The sequence below is a fragment of the Argentina silus genome (genome assembly GCF_951799395.1).
Source record: "Argentina silus genome assembly, chromosome: 3".
NCBI lineage: Eukaryota > Metazoa > Chordata > Actinopteri > Argentiniformes > Argentinidae > Argentina > Argentina silus.
This window is the reverse complement of record NC_139657.1, coordinates 28,521,670-28,539,379: the sequence shown is the minus strand read 5'-3', so window position 1 is coordinate 28,539,379 and position 17,710 is coordinate 28,521,670. Positions and strand designations below refer to the sequence as shown.

Below are 17,710 nucleotides of genomic sequence, written 5' to 3'. Positions count from 1 at the left end.
GACCACCATGTTAAAATGTGCATTTTCAAGTTTGAATAGTTTCAAAAGTATAATCGGTTTGAAAAATAAAAATGTATGTTGAAGTTGGATTGGTGTGAATTGCTTTAGAAAAAGGGTGGAGTTAAATTATGGTCTATAATATTTACCTGTAAAACCTAACCTTTGGGCAAAATACAAGTGAATGATTAAATATTGACTGAAATAGTCCATTTAGGATGGGACTAGACATATTGACCGTTACGTAATTACATGTATCCACCAGTCCGGCCTGTGTCCAGAAGAGAGAAAAGTGTCTCCAGTTATGTTTACACTCTGCAGTTTATGACACAGGACTTAACATTATTATGTTTTTCAATAGTTGAAAGGTTAAACATTTTGGGAGTTACAAAAAGCTTAATAGTCTCAAATGCATCCTCCAGTCCATACCCGTCTTCCCGTCATTCTTGATGGTAGTCCCATCTGAGGTCTCCTCTTCCCATCCCTCGAACCTCAGCTTCTGGAACTGAACTTTGACCTGCGTTAGGTCCTCATCGATGTTGATGGGCGACTGCTTGGCATTGTTGCACGATGGGTACTTCTTAGCCCAGTTGTTTTGGTTTAGGGTTCCTAACAACAGAGTTGTAGAGGATAGAATGTTTATTATCCCGAAAGGGCAAAGGTAGTCCGAAAATATATGGACAATGTTTACATGTTAGAGTCCTGTACATTAAATATGATGTAGATGTTCTAGTTGCTGCAAACAGTATTGCTTCCTTGCACTCTGACATGCCTTAAACATGCGTCCTCTGTATTGCCAAGGCATGTGACTGTCTCCTAAATACCAGATGGAAACCAGCTACACCACCGAAAAGCTAGCAATTCAATGGCGTGGGTATTTGAACCTGAGGACTGAGGAGTGAGTTTTCCATCTCAACTCAGTTACGATTACAAAAAGTACAAATAGTCATAATGAAATTCAAATTGCATCATCAGAGCGTTGGAAATGTGTTAAATGCCTGGTTTGAATATGTTCTTTTCCAGGACTGATTCAGCGACTGTGGTGGATACATAACCAGACTATGTCAGTATGACTGAAATATCTCGTTATTCAGATTATCACAGATTATCATAGCCATCACAGATTTGCTCCTATAATTTAAAAAATGGCCGCTAATATCGCTTTGGGGCCAAGACCACACTCATTTTGAATGGCCATATCTGAATAAATTATTGGCACAGTAAGACCAAAGATGGTTAGAAATGTTTGTAGGAGTGTAGAGAACACAACCATATGACAACATGCCAGATATGTTTGTCCTTTAAATTGTTGGAAGAAATGTGACAGAAAAGAAAGACGTTTTTTTTGTAATAGTAATAGCTTTAGCTGTATTGAAGTTTCTGCTAACTAGTCTGTAATGCACACTCACACATGACAGTAACATTACTCGCTCACTATGTCCCTGTATAGATAACTGTTAATCCAGAGGTCCACATATGAGAACTGGAGGGCAATGAGGCTGAATGAGGTCAGACTGGCTTCTGGGTCAGATCCATGAGTGTGTCAATGACTACTTCACACAGAGAGAAGAGGATATGATGCAACAATTTAGCCATCATCTGTCTGCTCTGGGCCATTCTTATAGGGCACAAGCTGAAGCATACAGAAGCGTGTGTGTGTGTGTGTGTGTGTGTGTGTGTGTACACAAGTGTGTGTGTGTTTGTACTGTAGGGTGTGTGTATTGGCTGACATTAAGCCCCTTTTCTACCCAATTATGAGAGAGAGAGAGAGAGAGAGAGAGAGAGAGAGAGAGAGAGAGAGAGAGAGAAAGAGAAATAAACTGTGTGTCCAAGGTCATTTTGAGAAACCTAATTTAACTGCAATTACACATGAATCAATTGAATGATAATGCATTAGCTACAAGGTCCTCATGCCTATTATATTGGCAAGAACTCCATTGGTCTCACACACACACACACACACACACACACACACACACACACACACACACACACACACACACACAGTAATGGATTGTTCCTCTCCTCTCCCTAGGTAAGAGTGGGGCAGTAGCTCCCTCGTCTCTGCAGAGTCTGCTGCCCAACTGAGAAGTACTACACCTACAATGGCTCCCTCACCACCCCACCCTCACAAAACAAACGTATGCCTCATCAATATCTGTCTACACAAAGATAAACAAAAACACAACATTCCAAAATACATCTTCTTAAAATATATAGATACTGTATGTCCTTTGAGGACTAGTGAGCCTAAGTAATCGGTCTCCTTTCAACCAAAAAACAGCTTCTATCCATGAAAAAACAGTACATAGCACAAACAGGTACCAGTAGGCCATTTGCATTTCTCTATTACTACAACTTCTGCAACTTTACTGGAATCGAACCGGAATCGAGTCTTCAACTCACCAAACACCAGCCATAGCAAGACAAAAGCTTGTAAAAAAAAAAAATCTTATACAACAGTTTGATCAGAACAAGCATTGAGATTGGCTGAGAGGCATTTGAAGCCGTGCTTTATTTCCTGATAAAGTAACAGCTATGACGCTTCATCTGTTTACCATACATTACAGTCATATCCCTGCGCAACCAACCGCTTGAAAAACAGTGGTCGTGTTGAGAACTACATGTCTGAGCGCAGGGCAGAAACCACCACAATGTATCACAAAATAAATACAATACATTGTTTTCTTGTCACAATTCTCTGTTTTGTTTTGTAACCATTGTATAAAAGTAATAAGGCATTCAAATAAGGTAATAAGTAATAATGCACTCTTATTGTGAATAAGTCACAGATGAGGGGTTGCCGGCCCTCCACTTTGTGTCGAGGCTAATAATGCCCATCAGCTGTGACTTTATTCATGGCCTCTCATGCCTTATTGCTTAAATATAATACACCCCATAAACAATTAGTTGCTCGCAATTCATCCTTATCTGTAAGAATTACCTAGGGGGATTACAAGACTGCACAATATCCTATTTTAAATAGAAGCTATAGACACTGAGTCTGACATCAAATATGGGAGAATAAATACCCGCTTAAGCTACTGTGCTTTCTGGTTAGGAGAAGAAATAAACTCACTATGTTGCCGAAATAATGAGCTGTTTAACATTTCAGTGTGTTTTTAGAGATGCTAAGTGTATGTAGATGAAGGTAGATGAGAGAGGATTCTGCCTAAAGGGAAGCAATGCTCGCAGCAGACAGCAAGGGAACAACACTCCCACTCACTTACAACACTACTGTGTGCACACACACACACACACACACACACACACACACACACACACACACACACACACACACACACACACACACACACACACACACACACACACACACAGACACAGACACAGACACAGACACACAGACACAGACACAGACACAGACACAGACACAGACACACACACACACACACACACACACACACACACACAGACACAGACACACAGACACAGACATAGACACAGACACAGACACACACACACACACACACACACACACACACACACACACACACACAGACACACACACACACACACACACACACACACACACACACACACACACACACACACAGACACACACACACACACACACACACACACACACACACGCCTCCAGCCATTAACCCTGACATTTGCTAATGATCCTTTCAAACCATATGAGAACCATAAGAGAGCCAAATGGACAATGGTAAAAATGAATAAACAGTATATGTGCTTTGCGTTTGCCTTTGGAGTCAGCAATTTCAAACGGGCTGGAAGGCCAAGGCAGATTTCTACAGTGAATGACGAACAACTGTCCGCCAGATCAGCAACACTCTCCGAGATGTAGGTGTGAATGTGTCAGAGACTACCATCTGCAGAGTGTCAGCGGCTGAACTACAGAGGTTTCATTGCAAGGTGCAAACCACTAGTTATCCTCAAAAAGGATGGTCACTTACAGTTTGCTAAAAAGTAACTAAAAAGCCTGCAGAGGTCTGGAAAAAGGTATTGTGGACAGATAAGATGGAGTGGAAAGCTTGGAGAAAAAAGGATATGCCCAATATTTACAGCATACTACCTTATCTGTGAAACATAACATCTGTTAATGTTAGGGAATGTATAGCTGCCACTAGAATTGGCTAACTTGTCTCTCACTCTTGTCTACTCGAGTACAAAAATACAAACAACAACTAGCTGTAGTACAGGCCTGACCACCAGAGAAGATACCTAGCATCTGATGGGGTCAGTTATTGCATGCAAAGGATTGTCAACCAAATACGAAACATGAGTGCTTAATTTAGATCTTTGATAAACCTATCCCTTTTCATCACTTTCTGGGTACCCTGAAACAGGGGTAAAGTCATGTAATTTCTGAATGTTGAAACCAATAAGTACACAAATACCATCAAGTAATAATACTTTAACATCATACGTTAACATCATAATAGTTGTTTGATTTCAAATCCAAACTTTTGGAGTGTAGAGCCAAAAAAAGAAAAAATGCTTCATTGTTCCATTACTTACGCAGGGCACTGTAGGTCAAGGGTTTATTGAGTGATATATTGCCTGTGTATCTGTGTCAGTACACTATTAGTTTCTATGCACCCTTTCATGTGGAAATTAACTTCCTCATGCCTCACACGCGCCCGCCCACTCACACACGCACGCACGCACGCACACACGCACACACACCCACACACACACACACACGCACACACGCACACCCACACGCACGCACACACGCACGCACACACACACACACACACACACACACACACACACACACACACAGACACACAGACACACACTCCTGTGTCACTCTGAGAATGACAAACAAGCTCTCAGCCCATGACACTGTTCCAGGCCTTTTGGCAAAGACAGCCAACTCTCTGCAGGGTGCTTGTTAAGGTCACATGGGGTTCTAGATGGTGCCGAACAAAAAACATTGGACCCAATGTTCCAATGTTGGACTGGATGAATGCATAAAAAGTGTTGTAATTTCTGAATGGTGAAACCAACATGTATACAAATACCAAATACCATTCTCTTATGAAGTGCTTTTGATATGGCATCAACACTTACACATTACAAACAATACAAAACAGTCAGCAAGATCTGGCTAATTTCTGGAAATATATAAGGAAATAAAGAGGAACTAAGGTGAGTTTTCCAGCCTCTCTATCTCTCCACTCTTCTCAGCGAGTGGCTTTCACGGCCGTTTTCTAGAAGACAGGCTTTTTTCGGGGCTGGGCTAAAAAATATCTGTGATGTCAGGCTTAGGGCCTCATCTCAACAGCACAGGGTGGTTGTAATTAAAATTGATAATGATTAATTATTTATTCTGATAACACTATTTTTTTTATTCCTCTGTAGGACATTAACTTATTCTTGATCAGTGCTGAAAGTAAAACTAGTGCATTTTCTGATTGTTTCTACAACAATTATATTTAAATAATTAAATAGCCTACAGTATCTTACATTTGTGACTGTAAGTCAGCTCTGGGTTTGAACTGGCAAATCAGTCTCACAAAGCCATTTCTTAGTCGGATACAGCCCTATGACAATCAGTTCAGCATCAACTGGGTTATTGGACCAGAATTGTTTTTCTGTTGATACTCGTATTGCAGAATAGACGGCAAGTGGTGAAGAGTGGCAGGGAGGGGAGGTCGGGGAGGGAAAGGGGGCAAGGGGGTATAGTTAGGGTGGCGTTGGCATTGTAAGGCCATTGTACGGCGGTGAACAGTGCTCTCCATCTGCCTGCCTGTGCCCGCTCGTCTGTCTGAGCTCCTGGCCCCAGAATAGCCCCGTTGTTCAAGTCTCCCAGCATGTCACCCAGATCCAGTTTGTTGTGACGCTGACCGGAGAGAGAGAGGGGGAGGAAATGGGGAGAGAGAGAGGGAGAGGTGAGGGGGAGAAAGAATGGCAGAGGGTAGAGATGGGCCGTGATGAGCAGAGAGAGGGGAGGAGGGAAAGAGGGAGAGAGAAAAGTGGAGGGGAGAGAGACAAGGAAAGAGAGAAGGACAGGAAGGGGAGAGATGCGCTGAGGAAGAGGGGGGCATTGGAAAGAGAAAGTGAAAGGGGTGCATGAAAAAAGAGAGGAGAGAGTGGGGGAGGAGAAGGGGAGAAACAGAGCGATAGAGAGAACTGCTTGAGGTACATATTCATAATAAATTTGCATGCCAAAATATGCATCTCTTTGGTAGAATTGGCTGTATTGCTGCCTGTTTTGGGAACACTCTCTCCAATATACAAACTACAGCAATAAACCATTGTACCAAATTGGCCTTACTTTCCAAAATGTCCCCTAAGTCCAACACAGGAAATGTTATCGTAACAAAAAATGGCAGATATTGTGGCGATAGATATCGCCGATGTGTGCTTATCTCCAGTCTGAATGTAGCAGAATTCTGAAAGCAGGATCACTATATAAGCTTACTAACTTGATAAAACAATCATATTATCTCTTATGTTATGATTTATTAAGGTAGCTGAACTTGAATAAGGGTTGTTGGGATGTCTAGCAGTCAATTACATCAACCATCTTTTTTATATGAGCTCAAAAATATTAGGTTATTTCAGAAAGTTTGGACAGTTAGCTAGCTTACTTATTTGCTCTCTGGAACAGCCCCCAGATCACCTCCCTTCAACCCATTCACAAATGATCGACAACCATTCCAGTCCTTTTATTTATCTTCTTGCCATTCAGTATTGGGCCCCTGGTGGGGTTAAACAAGCCATTTCCCTTGCTTTATCTCTCTTTGCACACAAACCCCTCCGCCAAAACATGTTAGAATTCGGAAAGATCAAATTAATTTCTAGGGGGAAATGTATTGAAATGCAAATCCCAAAATGAGACCAAGGGGGAGAAATTGGAAAGGGTTCAGATGATCTTCAAGAGGAGGGGAGAAATGCATTAATGTTTTTCTAAATTAGGCCATTTTGAAATAGGTTATTAATTCCTGGGCCTCTTTGGCTTCCTCCCATTTCAAAAGATATTCATGAAACCGAGCTAGTCATTATGACTAGCATTATACACACTGCAGAAAAGAAATAACGATTTCCAAGCAGACACTAAAATGGGCCAGTCTGCTGCAGATTAAAATACACACATGTAAGATAGTATACATGCACTCTCACACACACACACACACACACACACACACACACACACACACACACACACACACACACACACACACACACACACACACACACTTAAGAAAAGGCAAAATTATATTTCAGAGTAAAAGGAGGGGAGAAGAAGAAGAGACTAGTACACACTTTAGTCACTTTAACATCCATCTTCACAAGACAAGACCCGTCTAGTCTGATTGGATTTTTGAATGCCATAATAGCTCTTAAGAGGATGAGTCAAGCAAATAAAGATCATGTTAATACGATGTGATATTTTGCACAGGCACAGACAGGACTATCTGCAGACGGATGACTCTGTGGCATGCAATGTACAGTACTGGACATACACAAACACTCTATCCCATCAATTTAATATACAGTTGATTTGAGACTTATTATTATTTATTTATTTACTTATTATCAGTTTTCAAACAAGTCCTTGTTGTGCCTACTTGAGTGTATTTTGAGAAGCAAAAGTTAACACACCTCCCTACTCCTATGAGCAAAAGCTTTGTTTGTTGGCCTGAGGACTGTGTGGTCTAATGAGATAAGAAATCAATTAACACTATATCATGACATGAACCATACAACATTTTGGGGCAATTTGGGATTGGTAAATCAATTTCTGGACTTTTAAATAATAATATAGCCATTGTTCTTGAAGAATATAATTTATAAATGCCTCATGAGCTTAGTTCAACTGTCTAACACAATCAGAACCCAAAATATGAGCTTGTTTTATTCCATTGTTTGTAATTGTAAACAAACACATGGTTAAAACTATCATTTTGATCTCATGGATGGTCAGTCCAAAGCATCCAAAGCTCCGTCTATGAATTTGAGAGTGGTTACATTTCTTCAGCCCCATCCCTCAGATGTTTACCAAAAACAGTGGTGGGGACACTGCTTTGTTGAATCCCAGATTTCCCTTTTAATCCAAAATATGATGGAAAGAATTAGCGACAAATATCCTGTAGCATCTTTTTAACATTAATAATATAGGAACAAAACCAAACAGAAAATCTGGCTTTTTTGACCAAATAGTAACTTGTGGTTGCACTTGCTATATCAGCTTGCCCAATATGTCACAAAAAGAGCTGGGAATAACAGTCATTCCATTAAAATAAGTGCAGAGTAATCCAATTTGAAATGATCGAAGACTAAATGAGTGATTGATTTCTATCACACACACACACACACACACACACACACACACACACACACACACACACAGTTGTTTTTTAGTACGTGGAGTGGCTGTTTACCACACATCAAAGCCGCAGCTCCACCACCAGTCCCTCTCTAGACCACCTTTGGAGTCACAGCAGAGGAGAGGCCATCTAATCCACCGAACAAAGCATCAACGTGCCTGCAAACATGCTGTGTAAACCCATACTCATCAAGCCCCATCATGTAAACCACAATTCACTGGATCAAATCTGCACTCACATGAACAAGCATCACGCAAGCCACAGCCAAAATCCTGTCCATGTACCAACATCAAATCAAACCACATTTACATGAATTACTGTGATTCCAAACCACACACACATACAGTGCCCTGTGTAAGTATACTCCAAAAGTTTGGATTTTTCCTCTAAAAGTTGAGGACTTGAAATCAAACAATTACTATGAGGATAAAGTATGTTGTCAGCTTTTATTTAAGGGTATTTTTGTACAGATTGGTTTCATCGCTCAGAAATTACAACACTTTTTATATACAGTCCCCCTATTTCAGGGCACCAAAAGTAATGGCACAGATTCATATAATGTCCAATGTTTAGTATTTCGTCGACTTTCCTTTGCATGCAATAACTGCCTGAAGTCTGCGACCCATTGACCTCACCAGACACTGGGTATCTTCTCTGGTGATGCTCTGCCAGGCCTGTATTGCAGACATCTTCAATTGTTGTTTGAGGTCTTTTGCCTCAAATCTTATCATCAGGAAATGAAATGCATGTTCAAATTGGATTTAAATCTGAAGATTCAACTTGGCCAGTCAAGAACTTTTCACTTTTTGGCCCTGAAAAAACTCCCTAGTTGCTATGGCTGTATGTTTGGGGTCATTGTTTTACTGTATGATGAAATACAATCCAATGAATTTAGAAGCATTTGCTTGTACTCGAGCAGAAAATATGTTTCTGTACATTTCAGAATACATTCTTCTGCTGCTGCTGTAACATTATCAATTAAGACATGATGAACTGTTGATTTGGGTAAGTGTAAGGTTTTTGCTGTTTCTGATATTTCAGCCTCATAAAGGCTTCCTTGACTTTCATTGATATCACTTTGGTCCTCATGTTGACCGACACCAATAGCAAACTCCAAAGGGAAATGCAAAATCTAGAATCAATACTCGACATTGACAGCCAGTCAGTTGTGTTCCCATCTGACCAACCAGAAACATGTTAGCTCAGTGGGACTTAAGGTTCAATAAAATGTTTCAATAAAAACAGACTCACCTGCATATGACCACTCAATATCTTCAGAGAATTTGCGCTGGGCCCTGTATCCATAGGCTTGCACCACTTCAGCTGCAATAGAGAGAGACAAGAGTTATCAAAACAGGGATTACATTGTATAATTTCAGACTGTTTTTACTTTCTTACAGTTGATAACCAGTTGGGGATGAGTGTTTGGTTTTATTTGATAATTCAATATTCTACACATATGGCAATATCACTTTGAGAGATTAGATTTCACATATGGTGTCAAAACAGTACATTGATTGCAAATTATGACAGATATACATAACATACACTCTCTAACAGCTTATCTTCATTGCGATCCTCATGCATGCATGGATGCACGAAAAAAACATACCCACACAATTCTAGGATACCAAAATCATAATCTGAACCCTCAACGTCAGAAAAAAACGTCCTTACCATTATATCCCATCATTTCAACCAGCACTAATGATTGAAATAATGGTTAGATGGTGATATCATTAAAATGGCTAGCTCTCGTAGGCCCTGCCTAGATAATGAATTGGAGCTAGAGGCCCGAGGGCCACAGTTCCCTTTCATTGTGGAACTTACTGTGAGACCCAAAATGCCTCATTAGCATAGCTAGCACAAAGTGCCTGCTAGCTAAAGCATAGGGAAGGAACACAATTACACCAAACGTTCTTGCAACGCTAGTACAGTACCTCAGATAATGTCTAAGAATGAGGGGGTTCTAACAAAACCAATGGGTCACACATAAAATGGCTGTTGAGTTAGTATCACACTAGCTAGTCAAACCTAGGATGTCACACATATTAAAACACAACTACTGGGGAAGTTGAGTCACGTTAAAATGGCTATGCATGAAAAACTGGATGATTGAGTGAAAAAGTAATAAATAAATAAATAAATAAAAAGTGGGAAAAGCTTAAGTACAATAAAGTGAGTTGTTTTTGTTGGTCCCTGTGTGGTTGTTTGTTCCCCCTACTGCTCATGAAGTGTGTTGCACATGTTTTGAGTGATTGATTAGCTCTTCCCTAATGTGTGTATATTGTATTTTGTATTGTGCTTTGTATTTTCTGTCTTATTTCATCAGGGGCTCACTTGAAAATGAGGCCTGTTTCTCAATGTATAAATAAAGTTTAAAAACTATTTAAAAATTCTGCCTTGTAAACCTCCAAATTGATGATGAAATGGGACCGAAACTCATCCTAAGATCCTTGTATTGTTTACATAGAAAGAACACAATTGTAATTTTTTACCTAAGTTTATTTGAGACCCTATTTGCTTGCCCCTACCAACTCACTTTTTTACATTTTAGCATTTTGGGAATTTCTAAATTACAAATAGACCACCATTTTACCACCAAGTAACTAGAACGTTGATTTTCCCCAAGCGCATATCTGTCCCTCCTCAGTGATGATAATGCCATCGAAACTCACATCATAACAGTGAAAAAAAAAACATTGCGCCAAGTAAGGTAGAATAGCATGGTGGGAAGGTTTGTTTTATGTGGGCCCAGCATGGAAGTGTCTCACTAATAGGCTTCTGTTTAGTAGGACATAAGATAGATAAGGGCACGGATACCCTTCTCCCAACTTCAGACAGGCCCCACACCAAAATTCGATTTCTCATAAAGATACTGTAACACTCGCACAATACTCAACCCAAAACCGACGCAGCCCTAAGCATATGTTGGGGATTATGTCCCATAAATTTGAGCCGACCCAACATGGTGTGAATTATTATCCTGCTCAAGGTGCGTGGACGCTGGCCTGCAAATGCCTTGCCCCCCTTTCAGCTATGGTTAGACTGATTAGATTCTAGACTAAAGGCATTGCGTTCCTATGTGGCCAAGGCTGCTCTATACATGTGAATGGAGCGGCAAAGACGACAGAACTACATCTTAGAAAGGCTCAGATGGCAGGCTTCTGTCAGCTACGGGCATGATCCCTGCAGTATAGATTGTTCAGGAAGTGCTCTATAAGTCTCCTCAAGGGATTAAGGAAACGCAATTTAGCAAAGATAAAGGTTCTTTGACTCTTCCTCTAATACACAGCTGGTGTCATCTAAGAAGAGGGTGTTTTAAGTCACTATGTAGATTCAGTCGCTCGAGTAGCTTTTCACGGCTGCGTGGGCTTCTAAGCTGTTTTGTATACACTGCTTGTGATTATTTTTCAGTGCTTATGATTCTAACATGCTCTGATTTGGAAATGGATGTGCTTTGTTTACCTCACTCTCAAACAATTAGTTCAACAGAGGTATCAGAGGAACTCCATTGTAATTCTCAAGTAATAGTTGCACTGTATCCCATTCTCTTCCATGTCCTGCTATTTGCAATGCCCGACGACGGACGATGCCTACAAACCGATGTTCATCATCAAGAAGGGAAAACCTACGACCAGACACCGTTTCGCGCATGTCTCCGGTTCCTGAGCTATGTGGGCTAAATCCGTGAACATACACACTTCACTCCTGCCACATCACACACACATCAACCTTCAGGGTGTCGACAGCTACCCTGATGAAGATGGCACGCACGCACACACACACACACACACACACACACACACACACACACACACACACACACACACACACACGCACACACTAATTTCAACGTGATGACGGAAGTTGGACGGAATCGTCAAGTTGGACGGAATCAAAGATGGTATCAAGCACAAAGCGCTGAGTACCGATAATGTATGTAATGGAGATGTGATGGTGCACAGCAATTAAGGGAGCCTGAAATGCATTGTGCAAGTCTGTGATGGAAATGATCATAGCAGGTGGTGGCTGGGTACTGATTGCGTAGTAAAGTAGAATGTCCAGGCAGGTTCACAGACGTGCTCTGTGAACTAGAAACTAACACAGAACCATGAGGTAGTTTCTTGACATCCCTGGTGAATCCTGAAACATGTGCAGGAAAACGGTGATGGACTCACTGTAAACACATAGTTCACAAGGTAGAATATACCCATGTACCTAGATGATGTAGGAGAACATCTAGCCTTGTATGGGTGCCGACGATCTTAAGAGTCAAGAAGCCAAAGTGTACAGATGTCTTAGTTTCACATAATCCTTGAATGACCTCTGTTTGACCTCACATAATCCTCGAATGACCTCTGTCTGATCCAGGGTGCGAAATACATTTCGTCCCTGAACTGAAGAAGGTGCAGGGAGACACTGGGAGGGTTTTCCTGATACACATAGGACACATAGTTGCTTGGTGTTTGGATGTTTCTGTTTTGTTGGGGTTTCATAGTTATGGGCTCCCTGTTTATGTTATTTTGTGTTTAATTTCAGGCAGGGAGCTATACAGAGCAGAGCCATTCAATTATGCCAAACCTAAATGTACCATTTTCATTAAACATGATTAAACCAATGTAAGTGTCCTGACTGAAATTCTGTTACCATGGAATTGTCCTAAATAGCTTTCTCTTTCTCACCCTTTTCTCATTCTCTTCTTTCTCATTCTCTATCTGGTGGTCTTCCTCACATTGTTAGACTTCACTTAATCATGCCCCTCTAACACTGGGGTCAGTCAAGGGTCGTGACCCCTTGTTAAAAGGACAGGGGTTGGAGGTTCACTTCAGCAACACTCTCTTTCTCATTGCAAACTATGGGCCTTGAACCAGTGTTTTCATTGGTCCTGGGTTAACCACTGTGCATACTGGATCTCATAACAGACAACAGAAAGGTACAAGCAGAAGAGGAAGGCTTTTTGGACTTTTGGGATACATCCCTTTCCTCCTACTTTCCTTCTACTCCTGACATTATTTAGGGCCAGGCATGTTTTCTGATAATAGTTCCTAGCTAGGGGCTTGAGTATATCCTCATCCAGGTTTAGTGGCTGGGAAATGCTCCTGGCCCTACAGTACATGATCCATGAGTATATGAATAAAGCCAGCCAACAATTGCATTGTTCCTACTGCCAGTAGTGTAGCAGAGACAACAGCAATCCTCTCTGTTTCCTCTTGTCTGCCTGTTGTCTAAAAATTATCTTCTAACTCTCCCTCTGCCAATGTCCTCCCCAAATATTTCTCCATTGGTAAGTTCCAGGACTCGGGCTTACTGACTCTTTTTTTTACTTCCTCTATTTTTCAGCTCTGTTGCCATCTCTTTCTCTCTCTCATTATTATTATTATTACTATTATTATTATTATTAGTCTATCATGGATGGGCAACTTTTCAGTGGGTTGAGTGTCTTCTGGTTTCTCCTTATCTACTCTAGCTAATTGATCCACGGTAATCACTAGATGCCCATACTAAAACATTTAAATAATTGGCTATATTCTCTGCACTTTTGAGCAGAAAACTCAACTAAAAAAAAAAGGCCAATACCAGCAGGAACTCGCGCCCTTGAGGACTCCACTTCCCCCTCTCTGGCTCTCTGGTCCGGATCTAACCTTGTCTCTAGCAGGAGCAGCAGGGTAGGCGCTCACAGGCCACAGTGTGTTATGTGTACACTGGATTTAAAAAAAGAAAGGGACCTGCTTAATTAGGCCCCATCTCTCTTTGGACGGAAATGGAAACTATAGTGTGTAAACAATGGCTTTGACAAGAAACACCTGTCTTTTTCCAGTACAGTAGTTGAATGGGTGAGATTCTATTACACTGTGTGTGTGTGTGTGTGTGTGTGTGTTTGTGTGTGTGTGTGTGTGTGTGTGTGTGTGTGTGTGTGTGTGTGCGTGCGCACGCAAGGACACCACCTATTTACTATCAACAGAGGATTATGGTCTAGGTTCATCTTACTCCTGCTTTTGTCTGGTGTCCGTACTGAACAGTGTTATCTTCCTTCTTTAAGGATCAGTAGTGCACCTGGGACTGAAAGAGACCAGGTAAGCTTTACCTAAATAAAACAAACTGGAGGACTCAACTCTACACAGACCTAAAGGCTTTCTTCCCCTGCTCTGGGTTATGCCCAACCCAGGGTGGAGTTTCTTGTTCAGCTGTGTTCCAACATGTGAATAGCGGAGGTGGACAGACAAAGAGTAACGCTCATACATGTCCAGATCAGACACTGCAGATCCAATTACAGCAATGACAAAGACTGACACAGGATAAGGGACGGGTCGGCCATAGGGGCCTAGGACTAAAAAGAGCACACCTGATAACACAACTGTATCCATGCATTTAACTGCAATATGAATGCACATGCTGTATGCGGCACATCAGAAATTTGTCTGAAAGGACAACCATAATGCTTGATTTGTCCCTTGTTTTATTCAACAGCATAATGAATTTAAGTACACACCCAACTAAAGTAATGATAGAGGAAGTCACACGTTCAGCTCTCCGGAGTCTTTAACCTGAATAGCTTTAAGTCCTATCGCTTTACCTATTTTTGCCTTCAGCATAGAGAAAGACAGGTGGTACACCTGAAGCAATGGTGGGTTTGATGAATCGCTCATGGTGAAGAACACTGGAGGAGTGAGTAGGCGACGACAGTCTCATAATGCTCATGAATAATCAACTAAAGGCTTTGGACACAAGGTCTGACAGGAGGATAAGTGATGAGGAAGGGTGGGAGATAAAACTATCAGTCACAATGGCACAGGCTCAAACTGTATTTAATGACATCAATTCCGGCCATACTCTACTTCTGAAAATTCCATTGAACAATAATGGTCATATCCTACTTGCATTTGATACTGTCATCGATGTTAAGATGTTGTTGGTGGTGTGGTGGTGGTGTCTGTAAGACAAACGTAATCCTGTTGTGTGTCATGAATATATATTGCTGAGGCTGGTGGAGGTAGAAACCGGAGGACAGGCTCATTGTGATGCATGGAATGGATTGAGGAATGGTATCAAACACGGAATGATATCAAACACACATGTTTGATACCATTCATCATTCCATTCCTTGCATTACAATGAGTCCATCCTATGATTTCTACCTCCACCAGCCTCCTCTGATCATATCCTGTTTCATACTCCTCCTCAGTTGGTCTATACGGAGCCTTCATCTTGTGGTTACAGAGAAAGAGGCCACAATCACAACCAACATTGGCGTGTTTATTCAACGGAGAGTGGCCAGACTCGACTGTATATGTATTAAAATAGGGGGTCTGGGTCTGTGAGCCATCCAGCCAACCAGTCTGCTGTTGAATAAACGGATTAACTGAGCCCTGGGAGACGCTGGCTAGCCGACAGGGTAGGGGGAGAGAATGGCGCCCATGCAGGCCAGAATGTGCCTGGGGAATAGGCTGGTTAAATGCCCACTGCCCATATCCTGGATGGTGAGGCTGAGGTTGCCTCTGTCGGGGTAACCTCTGAGGGAGGGCGGGGACATGAACCCCAACAAAAGTCAGGTTTCTCTCCAGGTTTCTTATTGTTCTTCTCGACCTTTTCACTGTCATCCTTAGCTTCAACTTTGTGGGCTGCGTGACATCGGCTAGCCCAGTGAAATTGCCTATGGACAGCAGTTGTCCACTGGAGTTAGCAAAACGTAAAACGTGAGTCCCATGTTCTAAGGAGACCATTACCCGACCCAAGGATTCACGTGTGACTGTAATCATACAGGGGGCACAAGTTTGTCTGGTTTTTCATCACAATTAGGGCCAAAAGTTTTCGCTGGCCAGGTCACCTGGTCCGCAGTATTGCCTAAAATACAAGCAGAGGAAATAGTGAAAGGGGTCATATATTTATGGCATCTGGTTCTTTCCACTACACCCCCTCACACACTCTGCATTCACTGAGTACATGCATCATCTTATTGGTCATAACCGTCCTATCTACATTCCCAGGTCCAATCAGATAATCATGGGTAGAAGTGCAAATCCTATATGGAGCTACGCCACCCAACACACAAAGACAGGCTATCACCCTGAGAGGATTACCATAAACATAGAAACTTGCCAGTTCTACAACGCATAATTTAGCAAAGCAGGATTCCTACTGGCTTGTGTATGTGTTTGTGTATTGTATGCCCAGCTGCTGTAAAACGCTACACGTATTAGCTGTGTGAATGGGCTGTCTGCGGTCTAAGCTGATAATGTGAGTGAACAGCTGGAGTATTAGCGTGCTTCTGAGCGTGCTCAGTTTTTCAAGCGCTGACCACAGGACTGCTCCATTGTAACAGAATGGTTGGAAGGCCTTCTTCCTCCTAATGCTTTGAAAAGTTCCCTGGCATCACAGCCTGAATATGATTGTGTGAGTGCATATTATTGCACATCAAAACAGTTCCTTATGGAAAAGAAAAAAAGTGTGTGGGTAAAATTCAGACTTAATGTAGGGTGAACTAATTTGGGTGTGTTCATGCCTGCATGTGCACATAAATGTGTTCATATGCCCATACATACATGTGAGTGTGTTCATATACTTCTCATTCACACTTCACTGAAGATGGTGAAACCTACACAGGTTAGAAAAGAGAGTATCATCAAATGGGGATCATGTCTATGTTCCCTCAGCTAACCGAGCTTGCCTTCACCTAATCTTAACCTACTTGTTGTTCATATCTCACCCGCTTGTTTTACAGACATTAATCTAACCTCCGAGCAACTCAAGCTAACCGGCTAGCAATGTAATCTAACCTCTCAGCAACTCAAGCTAACCGGCTAGCAACGTAATCTAACCTCTCAGCAACTCAAGATCACCTGATAGCAACTTAATCTACTGTAACCTCCCAGCAACTCAAGCTCACCTGCTAGCAACTTAATCTACTCTAACCTCCCAGCAACTCAAGCTCACCTGCTAGCAATTTAGGCTAAGGGAACATAGGGATGGGGGTACATATAGCACACCCCATCAAATGTTTGTATCAGTTTGTTCCCTTCACACCTCCTCAAAGAGGGTGTCAGTAACACTAATTACAGTGCAACAGGCATTTTCAAGTAATAGGACAGAAAGCATTTTTTCTTCTTTTGGCTCTATACTCCAAAAATTGGGATTTAAAATCAAACAATTATTGTACGGTTAAAGTCGAGATTCTCAGATTTTATTTAAATGAACAACACTTTTTGTACATAGTGGCCCTTTTTCAGGGCACCAAAAGTAATGGGACAGATTCATAGAAGTTGGCCAGTTCTTGTAGAAGCTATATATGCGCAAACCATAACACCCCTCACAGATGAGGTGGTATGTTGGAAATCTTAGGCAGATCCTTGTTTCTCCAAACTTTCCAGATCTCTGCAGGCATTTTA

General features: G+C 41.6%; 1 protein-coding gene across 1 annotated transcript in view; it reads right to left on the bottom strand.

Moving 5' to 3' along the window:
- ptprz1a (protein tyrosine phosphatase receptor type Z1a) overlaps positions 1-17,710 on the bottom strand; it is a 76,300-nt gene that overhangs the window by 40,460 nt on the left and 18,130 nt on the right. Inside the window, exons 2-3 of the mRNA XM_083666370.1 lie at positions 9,576-9,647; positions 427-606 (exon numbers count right to left, since the gene is read on the bottom strand). Coding sequence (XP_083522496.1) covers positions 427-606; positions 9,576-9,647 — 252 coding nt within the window. The remainder of the gene's footprint in view (positions 1-426; positions 607-9,575; positions 9,648-17,710) is intronic.